The following is a 16554-nucleotide window of genomic DNA, read 5'->3' as shown; positions in this document are numbered from 1 at the left end:
TACCCCGTGTTTGCTGTCGTTTGTGGCCAATGAAGCGTCATGCCGAATTAGTGTTTAATCGCGCAGCAAATGCAGTGAAAGCAGCTCTGGCTGCCCGCTGCATACAGCCTATCCAGAACATGCTTTAGTGGCGCCCTCTCGCGCCATCGACACGGAGTGCGGCAGCCGCGAGCGCTCGTTGAGCTCAATACCCCTCCTCTAGTTCACGACCACTCAAGCAACCAAGGACATCATGAAGAAGGTTATTTTTGCCTGTTTTTGCAATTCTAATTTGCCTATAACTTTTAAAATAAAGCGAAATTCGAGAAAAGAAAAGTTTCATTAAGTTACTACGTTCAGTGCGCTCAGGTTCGGTGCAAATTAAAAATTAGTAAAAAAGTCATTGCCTTTAAGGGGGAACAATCCTTGCAATGTATTGGCAAGTGAGACCCATAACTGTTGTTGAGCGAAGCCGCGTGCTCTTGTAGTCTGTCATTTAAACAACGACCAGTCCGGCTCATATACACTCGACCACAGCTCAGAGGCATCCTGTACACAACTTCAGTGACGCAATTCACAAACGGCTTGGCTGCTTCTTGTCACAATTCTGTTTCCTAGGTTTATTCTTGTTCCCGCTCAACACTGGAAAAGAATATGCAAGATCCTCAAATCAGATTGCTGGCAGCAAGTTCGATTCTACCGAGACCGGCTGAGAGTCAGCTGCTTCAAGTTGTGTGAGAATGGCTCCGCGGGGTTACGACATTGGAACGGGTACCACAAGACTGCGAGCGCTGCAATAGAGCTCCTATGAAGAGTCAGAGGAAGCTTGCCTAGACTGGCCGAGGTGGACCATAAGCGAAAAGGTGTCGTTCACGTGCTGTTCTTGGGAGGCGCTTCAATACCCCAGCAGTGAAGAGACTGCTGGAAAGAAGGTCGAAGTTCAGTTTGGAGGCTTCGATTGACAAGCTCTCCTTGCTCACAGCTGTCCACAGGACTGCAGGGAAAGCTCACAGAGAATAAAAAGAGTGGTGTGTATCAGAGGGAGTGGAGTGCCTCCAGAGTAGTTATAGCAGTAGCAAAGACAAATGAGGTGTCCTCCAGAAAGTATTTCACCATTTCCAGTACTCGGACCTTTCACTCCTACTCTCCGATAAGGAAGAAACATTCACCGTGCCCACTGACAAATTATTTGGCCCTAAAAAAAAAATTTCAAGGCAATAGAGACACGTCCGGCCAAGGTTAAGGCAACTGCTGTTGTGATGCTGGGGGAGATGATGCTTGATGCCTTGGTTGAGAGAGTGAAACTCTGCAGTGTAGACGTGCTGGAGATCTTTGCGGCCAAAATGCACAAGGTCGAGTGCCTATTCAGAGCTATCATCACGGAGAGAGAGCTGAGAAGCCCAAAGGAACAGGTTTCTGCAACTACATCTGAACATCTGAATATCCTTGTTCCTGAGGATCCTTACAAAGTGAAAAGTTCCGACTGCCTGGTAGAAATGCTGGGGAAGGACATCCCCAGAGTGAACGCCACCTGTGTTGACGTTGAGCAACTTTTCTAGTCGGTGCCACATGACAGTCTTCTGGGGACCATTAGAGAACTAACTGAAGCGTTAGATGTTAGATGGTTACCTAAATTCTAGCCTCATTTGCTACAAAGATAAGGTATACTTGCCGAGGTGCAATATCCGTATTGCACCAGTGCAATGTGAAATCTTTCCCACAAAATGTGGTCGTGCCGTTTCGCAGGCCTTAAAGGGGCACTGACACCCCAAAGGTTGTATTTATTTTTATAGTCTAAAACGATGCAAGTTGCAGTCATAAACACGCAAAAAAAACCGCATCGCAAAAAAAAATTTTCCAGCGCGCACGCGCCTTTTTCTTTTTGTTGTTTGATTTTCCCGCCTCTCGCTTCCTCGCTTCTTTTGATCGGTGACGTCAAAAATCAGGAAATTTAGAAACTTTGTAGGCGACATCTCTATAACATTTAATAACAGCAATCTTAAAACATGTTTTTTAACGCAATTGCGAACGCACTACGGCCCTTCTTTTTGAAATACCAAAAATCGGGAGCTTGTTGCGATGCCGTCTCCTGGATTTGTATCCTCCAACGGAAAACAGGCGACACCGCTCAAAACCGGTCCGCCGCAACGCCGCCGCTCACTCCTTTCCTCCTCGCTTTGGGTCGCCATGGCAACAGCAGGGAGTGGTGAAAGAAAGTCGACTCTCAGGTCTCCGCAATTTTTGACGTCAAGGCACCAGCGCCGATCGCGCGGGAACTTCGAATTCGGCATTTGGAAATTGTTTTTTTACTTCACAAATACTGAATTCCCAAATTTCAAATTTTGAGGGTAATGTCCCGGCATCGTTTTCAATCGTTTCGGATAATAAAAAAAAATATGATTTTGATGTGTCAGTACCCCTTTAACTGACACCCCAGTTGTTAAGATTTGCTGATATGTATATTATTTTATCGTTTTCGTTTGCATACTGGCAGAGACACGCCTGGACCTTGTTCCTCAGTCTGCCTCACGGGTTTTTAATTGTTGTTCAAACCATTTACGTTTCATGCTCGAGTTGCCAGCAAGAGGTTTTTTACAGTTTTAAGATATATGTTTGTCTTTTAACTCCACCATCTATATATGCTGGATGTACATGGCACAAACAAAATAAGCCCTTTTGCCCTTTGACTCGACCCATTCCAAATTAGTTAAAAGGGGTATTGCCTCACTGTGCCTCCGTTCGGTTTTATTAAAGCCCTGTCCATACGTACCGTACGTAGTCCACGAGAGTTTTGACCGCCAGGTACTTCGCGTAAAACAATTAGGTTTTCCCCATTTCCTTTTGGAAGTGGCAAAATCCCTGCTACTAAGCTGAAAAACCCTGGCAAGGCACCTAGGAAACAGGTAAAGAAGTTTGAAGTGCTGCACTACGTACACAGGTCTTGCACAACTTGAAAAGTATAGCAGCGAAGTTCAACGTTGACATTGTTTTCACTAATGTACCTATATACTGACAGGTAGCACAATGCCCCCTCTCCCCGCGTTTTTCTCCTTTCCCTTGAGGGCGATCTTCCTCACACCCTGCCGCCATTTTTGTGCAAGGCCCACAAGGCGCATGCCTATGCGTCTTGAGCCATGCCTGTTTGGTATTGAATCAAAAACTATAAATTTTTTTTAGATATGAAGACAGTTTTGTTTTTTAACTTGAAGAAAATAGCTTTTGTGCACCTTTATTGGAGTTCTAAAGCACTAATAACGCGAGCAGAGTCACTTGGGTGTGAAGACCAGCTTTCTCCAGTCCCGCTGAATGCAGACGCTTTAAAAATATCTGGGACATGGACATGTACTGCAAAACTATATTGCGTTAACCCGTTTATTGCAGCAAGTGCTGAGAGCAGGCACACGATAGGATGCACCGCTTCCTGCGTGTAAATAGACAGCTTTAGTGGGTCGTAGGCAAGGACTGCGTTGCTGGTGTGAGCCCGTGCCGTTGCTTTGAGCATGGATTTAGCACGCGCCCGAAAGGCCTGCAATCTTTAGCGTACGCTCTTCTAAAACTTTCTATACTCTATATCAGGAGTTGTGTTCAGCAAAGGCAGAGGCATAGGCAGGGGCACATGGTTTTCAGATTTGCTTTCCTTTCGCGAGTGCTCGTCAAAGGAGAGCAAATCGGAACTCTGCTGAATGCAACTCGTGAGATGGAGTATAAACGCTTTGCACATGTGCCAGATTACAGCCGCCATTGCTCACCTTCTCTTGTCTTACCCAGATGCCGAGCCACTGAAACGGGCATTGAAGAGCCTCCACAAAAGGCTGGGGAGAAGGACACAGTAGAATCTAAAATGGCAATAACCTGCCCTGCTGCAGAAATGATGCAGTGAAATAAACACAATAAGAGGAAACAAAAACTGAAGGTCAGTTATGGCGGGAGCACAGCTGCTGCAAAGCGTTGATAGTATCTTGAATGAAGAGCATTTGCACACTCGGCATCATTCGGGTTAGGCAAATAAAAGACAGCACAATGCGTGCTAACCCAGGACTTTCAATAATCTTTAGTATTAACGATTGTTTCACCAAACCAGCAGCTTGGTTTACTTCATACACATTTTATAAACATTGAATAGTACCTACAACTGTGCACATGCGCACAGAGGAAGGCAACGTCTGCTATTTATGTGCCTTGTGCATGTAACTACACATCAGATACACTCATCTCCCTTGGAGGCAGTCGAAACGAAACTTTTCCAACCGATCCGGTGAAGCCATTGTCTTCATCGCTGAAGATTTTCTTTTCCCAACGGGACAATAAAAAGCTTCTTCCCTTTCGCAACACTATACATACAATCCACAGTGCAGCAAGATGGCATCACGTTGCAGCCGTGGTCATGGTTCAAAAAAAAAAAAAAAAGAAGGCTCAAGATACACCTAAGCACTTCTAATGAGTTGTAAATGTGAAAGCATGCTTGTCATTCTTTCGCTCCCTTGTTTGTCTACGACATATTTGCGTCAGCCGAGCGCACGCTCTCCCAGCTCTCCTCGCCGCTCTGACCTTTGACACTTCGTGTTACCGGCGGGCTTGCAGCGCAGACACGCAGCGCCATGAAGTGGGGGTCATTGAAACTGATGCGATAGCCAATGGGACCGAAGCCGAAATCCATCGGCTTCACTCCGCTCCTTTGCGATAGGGGGAACTAGGTGTCGTTTGGCTAGGGTTTTCGTCAACCCGGAAACGGGCACCTAAGGGGTGCACTCTAAAAATAGTGGGTAGACCTCAAGGCAACTAGCATCGAGGTCTACCCTATTATCCTTTCAAGCAAAACCAATCAAAGCATGGCGTCGTTCTGAAATCACCGTAACTCCTGCGCTAGAAGCAGACGATTTGCTCTCCCCATTGGAGGGAGGAGAAAGATAAACTTTTTGAGGGAAAGGGCATGGGCAAGGAGGAATGTCTCTTCACCATTTTAGACAATGGTTTGCGCTACCTTTCAGTATATAGAAACCTTAGTTTTCACAGCCCCCTGCAAACTGTCAAAAATGTGCACGATGTTGAGCAGGAACATGAATAAATTTAAGAAACAGAATTGTGACAAGAAGCAATCCAAGCACTTTGTGCCTTGCACCACTGACGTTGTGTACAGGATTCCTCTGAGCTGCTGTCGAGTGTATATATAGGCCAGACTGGTCGTTGTTTAGATGACGGACGACGAGAGCATGCGGCTTCGCTTAACGGCTACGAGTCTCACTTGCCAAAACATTAAAAGGATTATTCTCCCTTACTCGACAACAAGCAGGTGGCAGGACAGAGTAAAATTGGAGAGGGAGATGTTGGAAACGGTCCTTGCCCGCGAACAAGATTGCTCTATCAGTGTCGCATCTGCGCATTTGAGAAGCAGGGAACTGCAATTCATCAACAGTGAATAATCGTCTTTTTGATATTCATTTCCTCTCCCACCTGGTTACATCTTTACATGTAACGCTCCTGATTTACACGAGCTAACGTTCGGGTTAATCTAGTGCTGATTTTACTCCGTGGTATGGCCCCCACAAATATGTGATTAGATGAGCATGTGCATCTGGAGGACACTGTGCACATGTGGAATTTCCAATATTAACCGTGTTTATGCAATTCTAAGCACCTCCCCCTCCGCAATTATCCAGTCAGAACGGTAAAAAAAAGTTTGCACGCGAATGCAAGCATCCCTTTTTTAAATGCATTCAAAATTTGAGAGCGTTGTGCCACTGTTCCTCAGTGGAAGGTGAGACTGGAATCGCCAAGCTGTTGGCAACGTTGATCGCTGGAAATAAGTTTCAAAATCACTGGATAGATGGCGACACATGAATCGTGTGCTCGCACGGATTTAAGTGTTCTTGCTCTTTCTACCTTTCTTTTTGAGGAGCATCAGCTGCGTCAGTGTCGAAAGGCCATCCTTGTTTTGTTTGGGTGGCTTTCGACCAGTCTTTGATCAGTCTCGCATCAGCTTGAGTGCGAAGAGAACTTCCTATTCGTTCAGTGTTCAAGAGAATAGTGGTCTCGTTTGCGGAAGAGAATGGAAATCACAGCACTGCTGAGAATTTCGGCGTGGACAGGTCCTGCGCGATTCGGTAGAGAAAGCGGCGGGAGCTGATTTTCAAGAGCACTGCGACCTGTAAGAAGTTCATGGGACCACGGAAGGGCCGGCACCCAGAGCTCGAAGAGAAAGTCTGCGAGTTCATTCGCAGTGAAAGGTGCAGCGGCTTTGCTGCAACAGCTGATTCCATCCAGCGAAAAGCGATGGAAATTGCGACACAAAAGCAGATCTCTTGTAAGGTGTTCCGTGCTAGCCATGGCTGGGTGGAACGGGTGATGAAGAGAAATTAATTTTTTTTAAGACGCCGCATGACGTTATGTCAAAAGTTGCTGGCCGACTTTGAAGATAAGCTGACCAGTTTTCAGCAGTGTGTGAAGCTGCGCAGAAAACGCCGCTATGGCCTTGGCCAGATTGGCAACGCGGATGAGACGCCAGTCTATCTTGACATGCCAAGGACGTCGACCGTTAATGAAGTAGGCGCGTGAGAGAACAAAATCCGGACCACAGGCTATGAGAAGCAGCACGTAATGGTTATGTTATACATTACGGCAGACGGCCGAAAGCTCCCGCCGTACATTATTCTGAAGTGGAAGAATACCGTATTTACTCGAGTAATAGCCGCACTATTTATGAACAAGGCCCTTGTGTATACTTTCCCGCAAAGCACATATACAGCCAATCATTGCGTTGTGCATAAATAACATACGAAGAACCAGATCGAGAACACGATTCTCTGTACAAATGCAATCTTCACAGATGGTATCTTTGCACGAAGACGTTATCTCTGTCTTGTAAACAGCTAGAATCATGCTGTCGATCGCGGTCATTGGCAATCTGCGTGCTCTGCGGAAAAGCGAACCCTCAGGCTTTCTTCATAAACAATGCAGCTATTACTCGAGTAAATACGGTATGCCTAAGAACGAGACTTTTCTGGAGGATGTCATCGTCCGTGTCCAATAAAAAGGCTGGATGATAAGGAAGCTTATGCTGGATTGGATCAAAGTTATGTAACAACATTGCCCCGGAGCATCGCTTGGCGGATTGGACGGCATGCATTCTATGCTTGTGCTGGACGCTTACCGTGGGCCCCTTACCCCGGAGGTAAAAACAGAGCTCCAGGACAGCAGCTGTGATCTGGTGGTCATGCCAGGTGGGATGATTTCAGTACTTCAGTCCATGAACGTCTCGATAAATAAGCCGTTCAAAGAGAATTTGTGTCAAGAATACAAGGATTGGATCCGGAGCCCCGACAGTAAAAAGACTCCAACGGAAGGCTGTAGAAAGCCTCCCCATTAACCGTCGCGACTTAGACCTCGGAGGCGTGGAAGAGGGTCCAGGCCGACGTCATGGTCAAGTCCTTCAAGAAGTCTTGACAGATCTGAGGACGACCTCTTGTGGGACACAGATAGCAACTGAAGCAGCAGCAGCTCGAACGGATGCAGCGAGGACTCGTTGTCGAGTGAAAGTGATTGAGTGAAGCATGCTGCATGGTGTGCTCTGAGCTGTGCCGGCAAGTAAAGTGACAATGATTATAATGACAAATAAATGCAAAGGTGCAAGCGAGCTGGACAAGAATGACAAAAATTATCCATGGAGAAGGGGAATAAGAGAGACAAAGGACAAACACAAATCTCCAAACACAGCTGGGTGACTGGTGCGCGACTGAAAAAATCCGCCTGGTACGAGTATCGAACCCAGGACCACTCCGTTGGAAATGGAGAGGTCCCAGGTTCAATACCCGGACCAGGCGGATTTCTCCGGTTGTGCACCAGTCACTAGCTGTGTTTGGAGATTTGTGTTTGGCCTTTGTCCCTCTTGTTCCCCTTCTCTAGGGATAATTTTCGTCAGAGTGACAATCTCCTGTATTTGTTGTGTCTTCCGTGTTCTATTTTACCTTTTATTTCACTTAAAAGAAAGTAATATATCTTTGCTGAAATTATGTAACATTTAGCGTCCTCACTGTCCATAAAAGGACAAGGAAGGCAATTTCGGACATCTTTTTTCAATTGAACTGGGTTCCAGGCACGTCTCAGGCCACGTTGCCCAAATTTCAGCCGAAACCGGCGCTTGCGTGCCGCGCAAATCAATTAAACAGTCACGGTAATAATCATACCAGGATCGACTGGGGCAACGCCCCGAGAGTTGCGAGAGAAGCCAGGAGAAGCGGAGCTCACGTGACCGGTGCGAGGCCAAGAAGTGCGACGTCACAAGAGACGCGTCAGAGATGGGTCGAAACAAGAGATGTGCCCTCGATCACGTTTTGGTTCGCGATTTTTAGAAATACTGTTCTAATTTCCGCTTGAATAACCACGAAAGGTATAAATCGGACCGGGAATGATTACTAAACCGTAAATAAAGCAGCATAATTGTTTTTTCCTTTGCTACGCTGGACGCGAAACGGCCAACGAGCAACTAAGGGCACTTCGGCATGCGGGCCGCTCGTTACCGACTGGGCGGTCTCCGTCGGGTGATTGCGTAGGCCGCCACACACATACTACCGTTCCGTTTGTGTTGGGTCACTGAACGGAAGCTTGAACTCGCTCGCGAGAGCGGCATTGCCGTCCATGTTCACAGATTCGACGAAACAACCGTGCCACTGCGCTGCTATAACCCACCGTGGTAACCAGAGTCTCGATCTCCTAAATACTACCGATACCGACTATTCACACTTGACGTCACTCCCTACGTCACCTCCGTTTTCGCAGGCCCAAAAACGAGAATGGAGATTGTTCAGTTTCGATTTCTTTACTTCTTTCGTAGGCACAAAAATATGTGTCACAAATGTCTACAAAAAATTGGGCAGCATGCTATGTTCCCGAGAAGCATAAAAACGCCATTTAAAAAAATTAAGTAAAATCGTCTTCATTGTCCCTTTAAGCACCCCCTCCTTGTGAAGCATCAAGAATTGGAAAAAAAAAATATGGGTGGTTAGAATCGAGTCCTTCTGCACTGTTTTAAACCCTGTTGTCCAGAGCTTTTCCGGGTCGACAACAGTGTTATCGAAACTATGCAGCAGACACAGCATGCTGAACCACTAACGCCGAATGACGAGTCAAGACCTTCACTAATCTGAAAAAATGGCCTCCTCATTCTCGGAAGGATGCCGAAAGACACTGAAGACTCTTCCGCGCAAGCGTGTCGGTATGTACGCCAACTTTTGGGCATCATTGCAACTGTTGGCTGCCGCACAAGCACCGAAGTGCTTTGCCCAGGATACAAAGCTATCAGTGAAGATGTCCAGGAGGACAGGGGTGATAGCTTCTGCTTTCATCCTACTGCTGCATGCAACATGCTGAAGATGTTTGTAAGTGGACAGTCATGTCAGAACCCAGTCTCAGCGTTTTTCTTTTCTTGAACGTGCACACACACTTCCCTTAACCGTCGAGCTTCGTCCGTCTCAGTCCACACATACCATTACAAAAACCTCTGCTGCTGTTTAACCCCTTAAGTGCCAAATTTTTTTTTCCAAAAGTAACCGAAAAGTGCCATATTTTTTTTATTTTGAAATTGTTATTCCTCTAGCATCACACATAAAATTTGAAAAGTTTATTACGCAAAAATCAGCGGAGGTGAAAAAAATATTTGCCAAATAAAACGAGTGATGCCCATCTATGATCAGCGCCGCAAAACTACTCAAACGAGCCTAGCCCGTCCATGGAAGTGAGCGCTACCGCGGACGAGCTGGGCTCGTCTACGGCATTTTTAGCCAGAAAGTGGCTGACGAGCTCAGGCACTTGAGGGGTTAAACTTATTTTGTTATTGCCACTCTCTGTAGAGAACATTTTTCAACATTTATAGTCTACCCTAGGTTGAGTAGGATATAACAGCTGACAAGACCTCGCTGGGCATTCAGAAGCTCACAAAAAGCGAAACTTGTACAGGATGTTTATCTAAAGGAATATTTACTCGCTATGCACATCTTCTTTGATGTTAGAATTAAGATAAGGAGACAGTACAATTCAAAATTTTTCAATCTCAAGATATTCAGTAAGGGAAAGAACTATACTTCATTTCACCTCACCATGATGCAGGGGCTGCTACGAGCCACCGAAGCAAATACATAGCTCAAAGCGTGTCAGGTGACCCTCCCATTGGGCAAAATGGCACGCAGAGCCTGAAGTCACACGACACGAGTGAAGCGCTGGATTGGTAAAGATGGCTCGTATCGTCCATTGCAGTACATCATAGGGTGAATCAGAGTCCATCGAATTGCTGGTGAACTTCACCTTCTTCGCAAGATACGATAATAAAAGAAAACAGCTTCAAGGCAATACTGAATTGCTCATCGACAGGGCTTGCAGGAGTGAGCATCCTAGAGGAAAACTGATGACATGACTTTTAACATACCTGCTTAAAACCTCTGTACATGAGCTGAAGCTCCCGCTTATTGAACTTTGTCAGCTGGCACAACGTCTCGATGGCTTCTGGCTTGTAGTGCACTGTGGGTCCTTCTAGTTCATCTATTTCACTATCTGAAATGAGAAAAAAAGGAATGACACTATAAGCACAAGCAACAACCTTAGATGACTAGGTCAGGACAAGGTTGTTTCCCATACACTATCTCACATTGCACAGACGAGACAAAAATAAAGTATGTTCGATTGGACCTCACTTGAACAAAGTAGCACAGCCATTTTGCATGTTTAAACTAAGAGCTAACAACATTCCATCTGTTAATGCCAGAAAATATGCTGTGCGAGTGAATTTCTCATTTTATAATGATCAATACTTCACCTAGTGAGCATACGTAGAAACAAAGGAAGCATATAATGGAAAACAAGATTTTATTTTAAAAGTGCATTTATAGACATGTTTGCTATAATTTCTGTTGTAAAGAACACAAAAGAAACGAAGTTTACACTTTTGGTCAGGTTAGGAAATCACAAAAGAACAGTTCTCCATTGCTAACAAAATAGCCAAACGTGCCATTTTCAAGCAAAGGTGAAAATAAAAACATTTTTGGAAATTTTTCATGCATCCAAAATCAAAGCAGGTTAAATAAAATAATAAATGTGACTGGTCTTCTTCTAGAAGAGTCATTTGGTCAGAGACTTGGTATATAAAAGCTAGCTCTGTCCACTAGGTAGCTCTTTCACCAGTGAGAACGGCACTTGAGCACAAAGTCTTTCCTTGTTGATGAGGACACCACTCTTGCTAGCTGCGCAAGCAAGGATTCCCGATCCCGGGCATTGAGAAGGGAGTGTGCCAGGCTTTGAGCAAGCGCATCAGAGTCCTGTGTCCGAACAAAGGTCTTCATGCTCATACACACAGAGTTGTAGTCGTGATCCCCAAGACTTTTCTTCATGGAGCCCAGTATGTTTTTCCAAATGTCCTTGGAAGTGGGAGCAGTGCTGTTGGAGGCAGCATTACTGGAAACAGCACTGCTACAAGAGGCAGCACTTTCCCGTGACGAGCAGGCACCTGTGGTTGGCTCGATGCCTTTCAACGGCACAAGATATTTTCGCCTTTTCGTCTTCTGGGAAAACTCACTGTCCGTGTCAGCGTCACTACGAAAGTTTATTTTGCTGTAGCTAGAGAAGTCCACTGCTTTGGACACTGGGGTCGTGTTAAGTGCATCAAAGATGCTGAGTCGAGTTTCCCCCACACTTCTTATAGATCTTGTTTCATTGTCCACTTGAGGCATGTAGCTCAGCAGAACATCACTGGCCACTTCATCAACTGCAGGAGATTTAAAAGAGTCATACCTTTCACTAGGTTTGCTGTGGCTACTCGAAGAGATTCCAAAAGCGTTACTGGGCAGTCCCTCGTTTTTTGTCGAGGATAGACTGCCGCTTCTAAGAGCTGCTGTGTGACTCCTGTTGCTCGTGCCGGGTCCCCTGAAAAAGTTGGAAAGCTCCCTTAAAACTGTGCCAAAATTTGACTGGACCCTGGTCCTTTCCCTAATCCACTTGGACAATTGGCTCAGATTGCGTTTCTCGCTGTAGCGCTTGTCACAAAACAGGACTGCTCCGAAATCATCTTGGTGCCGAATGACACGCCCAATGGCCTGATTAACAGCTCGGGTTGCTTGAAGAAGGTACCAGTCATTTCCCGAGAAGGTACTCTTTGATGCGGACTCGTCGAGATACTGCTTCTTCAGCTGGACTCGTGGATCAAAGCACGGAGGAAGTGGGAAGCCTACAATAATAGCTGCCCGTGCATACTGATCAGCAAAGTCCATTCCTTCACTCATGCGGCCCCGACAAACAGCCATGAGAATGCAGCCTTTCTTCTCAGCCGAATCCACATTCTCGTAGTACTCCTGGATGAGTGTAGAGAAGTCGACGCTTCTCTGCATTTCCATTACGACAGGCTTAACTAGGGCAAGGGAAGCCATAATCCCATTTGAGGTCCAAAACTCAACAAAGCTTTTCATCACTGCATACGACGGAAAAAAGAGAAGAACTCCTCCAGGGATGACTCGGCAGAAGTTACTGATGCTCCGACCAAGAGATGCCAAATAGCTTGTGTTGCTTCGGTTCTCATAGGTGCAGTTTAACAACTGTCCGTCACAGCCATTGCTAAGCACACTGACATAAATCTGCTTGTCCGAGATGACGTGCGGATTCTCTAGCTGTACAGGGAATGGAATACCCAGTTCAGATGCGAATGACCCGAGAGGCGAGAGTGTTCCACTGGTCAGGATGATGCTGCGGATGCCTTGCTTTAGCAGGTTAGTCATGCTGACACTCGGCGAGAAACACCAGCAGTTCAGTGTCCAGTCTGGCTTCTTGTTTGTTGCTCTAGACACCGTCCAAACATCTTGGGACCCTTTTTTCTTATTTATATCTTTTTGTATGTGCACCTTGTACTTCTGCTTGAAAATTGACTCCACGGAGGATCCATCACCCTCAACAGCGTAAAGGCTGTTCAGGATCGTTGAGAGCCGGTTTAACCCAGTCCCCTTCGGGCTGAAGGCTCCTACTGCATTGACTTCCAGAAAAGACACCATCTTATCCAAGAGATCGAGGAGCTCATCTTTGTTGACACGATCTACACCTGCCATGTTCAGAACCTCAAACATAAAGTTCCCTGGCTTCGTGACTGACTCTCCCGAGGCCTGTGCCACCGCCGTGTCCATGGTGCCTTCTATGGAAAACAATATGGCCTTGACCTTGGCAATATCCAGGAGTGTGAAGTCGGGCTCTGCACCCTCAGATCCGAATGCGGATTCAGTTTCTTTCTGCTGCTTCAGATCGGCCACGTGACTCACCTCTTTGATACACAAGGCCACATCAGAAGAGAGCAATTGAAACGACATGCTCTCCTCGCACATGTTTTCAATGTTATGCGCTTCATCGAATATGACGACGTTTCCTGCGAGGTCCACACCGTGCGCTTTTCGAGACTTGGGATCCACTAAGTAGTTGTACGGCAAAAAGATTATGTCCGCCTTCTCCTTGAGGGTCCTGGCTGCGTAGTAGGGACAGCAGGCGAACTTCTTTCCAAGTTTGCCCAGGTCTTCGATGTCCATTACTGATTGCTCCTGAAACTCCGATCGCGTCATCTTGGTGTCGTAGTTCAGGTGAAACTGGCAGCTCCTGGTGGTGACCTTGTGCCGACACAGCCTGAGTTTCGATGCGTTGTCCTGCAGCCTCTGCACTTCCGGATGGATGCATAGCTGATCTCGCGATCCCAAGACTACAGACCTCACGTACTTGTAACTCGTTTTCTTGAGTTCGTTGATGGCTTGAGAGAGCTGCGAATGTGTGCGGGAGCTGTATATTATTTTCGGGGATAAGCTGCTAGGCACGACACCGTCGCATGGTCCGAACAGATGCTCGAGGTGTGATAGGAGTCCCGACGAACTGGTGTCAGCGCTCTTGTGCATTCCAGCATTCAGCTGAAGGTATGCTTTGCGATCTTCGAGCCAAGCCAACGATGAGCAGAGCAGAGAAAGCGTTTTTCCTGTTCCCGTCGGACTTTCGAGGATGCCGTTCACACCGCTTTGGAGGCATTCAATCATCTTCTCCATGTATATCTTCTGGACATCGTACGGCTCGTGCGGGAAATGGATGGTGACCCCTTTTATAACTAGCATCGGTGAAGACATGCTTGGAAAGCAATTATCCCTACACTCCGCACTAATGTAAGCGAAAATATCCCATTGCAAAAAACACCGAGCGCGGGAAACATAAATGGATCTGGATTGGTGTTGGATTGGAGACCTTGAAACGAGATAGGGCGGTTGCCAGTTCATAAAAAGAAACGAAAAAACAACAACAAAGAGACTAACCAAGCAAACACGTCATTATTACACACATTACAAAACTAACAAACGATCCATTCCAAAAAGGAGCAGTGTTTTCTCACTGCAAAAATAAACTATCGTCGATGTCATTTCGACCGGCAGCGGCGTGGCGGAGTGGCGGTCGTTTTTAGTCGGCAGCGGTAGCGGCGGTGTGGAGGCGTCAGCGGTGCGGCGTCGGTGGCGCGGTCGGTGCCGGATATTCGTCGGCGGCGGCGCACGGTCACGGCGATTTGACGTGCGGCATCTGATATCGGCGCGTAATTCAGAATCGACAACTCATTTGCGACATATCCTTCTTAAAACGTTGACAGAAAGTGTACTTTCGCGCGAATTTTGGAAAATATATGCGAAGGCAGGAAATTAGAACCTGGTAGGGCCGTGATTTTAACATCATTGGCTAGAGAAACATTTTGGAGCAAGGGAAATTTACGAAAAAGGATAAAAAAAAAAAATGAAAAACTATGCTTGCCATCCTCCATTTGCAGAAATAAAAAATAAACTGGGCGGTTGCAAGAAAAGCATCCGTTTCGTGTGTGTGGGTTCGTGCGTGTAGCCGTTGTTGTTGATGATGTTGTTTTTCATGAGAACGTTCATTCAACTGTCTGCCAGGTATCGGGCATATCGCCCGACACCCGGCAAACATTGTGCAAGGTCGCAGCCAGGGTTGTAAAGTAGCACCTGGGTGTGGGTACAAGTAACTGGAAATCGGTATCCAAGTACTTTCGTTGTACCTGAGGTCAGGGGCGGATGCAGGAATTTCCTGAGAGGGGGGGTGTCAGGTGTTGGTCAGCGTACCATATATTTAGGAACCCCCTCCCCCTCTCCCTTGTTTGTACGCCCTAAATTTTACACATGTAAAAGTCAAGAGGGGGGTCAGGATATCCGGAACCCCACAATAAATCCGCCCCTGCCTGAGGTACAAACCTAGGTACTCTCATTTCTTGGTATCTGTATCTGTACCTTAGGTACATTTACCAGTAACTTGTTACTAAATGAAGTTACTTTTTATTTTTACAGATACTTTTCTATTCAGTGCGCCAAAATGGTAGAAACTATAAATCTTGAAGTATTAATACACCACCATGTGCCGTGATTAATGTTGAGTTGGGTACGACCTGGGAGGCACTGACCTGATCGAACGACGTTTTAGCGAACGAAGCCTAGGGTGTAGGGTGACCAGACGTCCCGTTTTGGCCGGGACAGTCCCGTTTTTTGGGTCCTCTTCTGCCGTCCCGTCTTTTCGTCCCAATAAAGAATCCTGCCCCGTTTCCACAGGAATGCATATTTTCAAAATATTTAACCAGAGAGTGAAATTTAGAAGTGTTCTTGCCCACAAACACTTTTTCTCTCACGAAGACGCGTGTGCAGAAATATATATATTTGTTTAGTTACTGGATATAGCACGCATATGTAGCACCTCAGTTGGCAACATTAAACTATTTTTCGAAAATGGCAAATATCAATCAAATATCAATACCAGTCGAACGCTCGTGTCCAATCGTGTATGCGCACCCGATCTCACATGTGATGGCGTGGAAATGCTAGTGCATGGGCTTTGATTATTCTAGGCGGCGTTGTCAGTACACGAGCTTGCCACTGCTTTATCACAGAGTTACGTGAGCACCGCAGCCACCTCGAGCATTTTGTAACCAAAAGCTAATGCCATTGTTGGTAGAAAACTCGCAAAGAGTGCTCAAGTTACAGGACATATGATTCCTGAAGCTCGGTCACACGCTTGCGACACCTTATACGACCGGGTGCGTTTCGACCTCTTATGATCTCTTATGACGAGTAAACACACGGGCGCCTTCTATGGAGTAGCTGGGGAACACTTGCGATTTCCATATATTTTCCTTTCATCATTCTTTCACTATTAGCTTGAAAAACACAAGACAATGCTATAAGCGACTATTTATCATAGATTGCCAGTATTGGGAAGTACTTTATGTATATTGCACATAATACATTCAGTAGGTTTAGAAGATTTCTACTTTACTTGAAGTACATGCATTCTTCCGAGTATGCATACTTGTAAGTGGCATACCCTGTGTGTGGCACGTGCCCCGGGCGCCACCACATGAGGGGTGCGGGGAGGAAGGGGGTGCCGGGCCGACGAGTACCCGAGGACGAAGTCCTGAGTTAGGATGGAACAAAAGGCTCCTCGGACCGAAAGCTCTCTGTCCGAGCTTCTAGTGCAGAGTTCCCTCCTCGTGCCAAAAAACGGTGGCCGCCAAAACAAACAAGAAAGAAAGAAAAA

General features: G+C 46.3%; 2 protein-coding genes across 3 annotated transcripts in view; both read right to left on the bottom strand.

The window, feature by feature from the left end:
- The window catches only part of LOC115320180 (Kv channel-interacting protein 4), an 846444-nt gene that overhangs the window by 47803 nt on the left and 782087 nt on the right, over window positions 1-16554 (bottom strand). For both annotated transcript variants that reach the window (XM_042287346.1, XM_040502826.2), the window contains one exon: window positions 10394-10518. In XM_042287346.1, the coding sequence (XP_042143280.1) occupies window positions 10394-10518 (125 nt within the window). The remainder of the gene's footprint in view (window positions 1-10393; window positions 10519-16554) is intronic.
- LOC115320179 (regulator of telomere elongation helicase 1 homolog) lies at window positions 10812-14209 on the bottom strand. The gene has a single exon (XM_029980295.4). It carries the CDS (start codon window positions 14097-14099, stop codon window positions 11139-11141), a length of 2961 nt encoding a protein of 986 aa, XP_029836155.3. The 5' UTR covers window positions 14100-14209; the 3' UTR covers window positions 10812-11138.

This window comes from Ixodes scapularis, unplaced genomic scaffold, assembly GCF_016920785.2.
Source record: "Ixodes scapularis isolate PalLabHiFi unplaced genomic scaffold, ASM1692078v2 PGA_scaffold9__187_contigs__length_104089568, whole genome shotgun sequence".
Classification (NCBI taxonomy): Eukaryota; Metazoa; Arthropoda; class Arachnida; order Ixodida; family Ixodidae; genus Ixodes; species Ixodes scapularis.
The sequence above is the reverse complement of the archived record's forward strand: the minus strand, read 5'-3'. Positions and strand labels throughout refer to the sequence as shown.

What these genes read in the sequence shown, in the direction of transcription:
- LOC115320179 (XM_029980295.4), bottom strand. Translation starts at nt 14,099, where the DNA reads ATGTCTTCACCGATGCTAGTTATAAAAGGGGTCACCATCCATTTCCCG.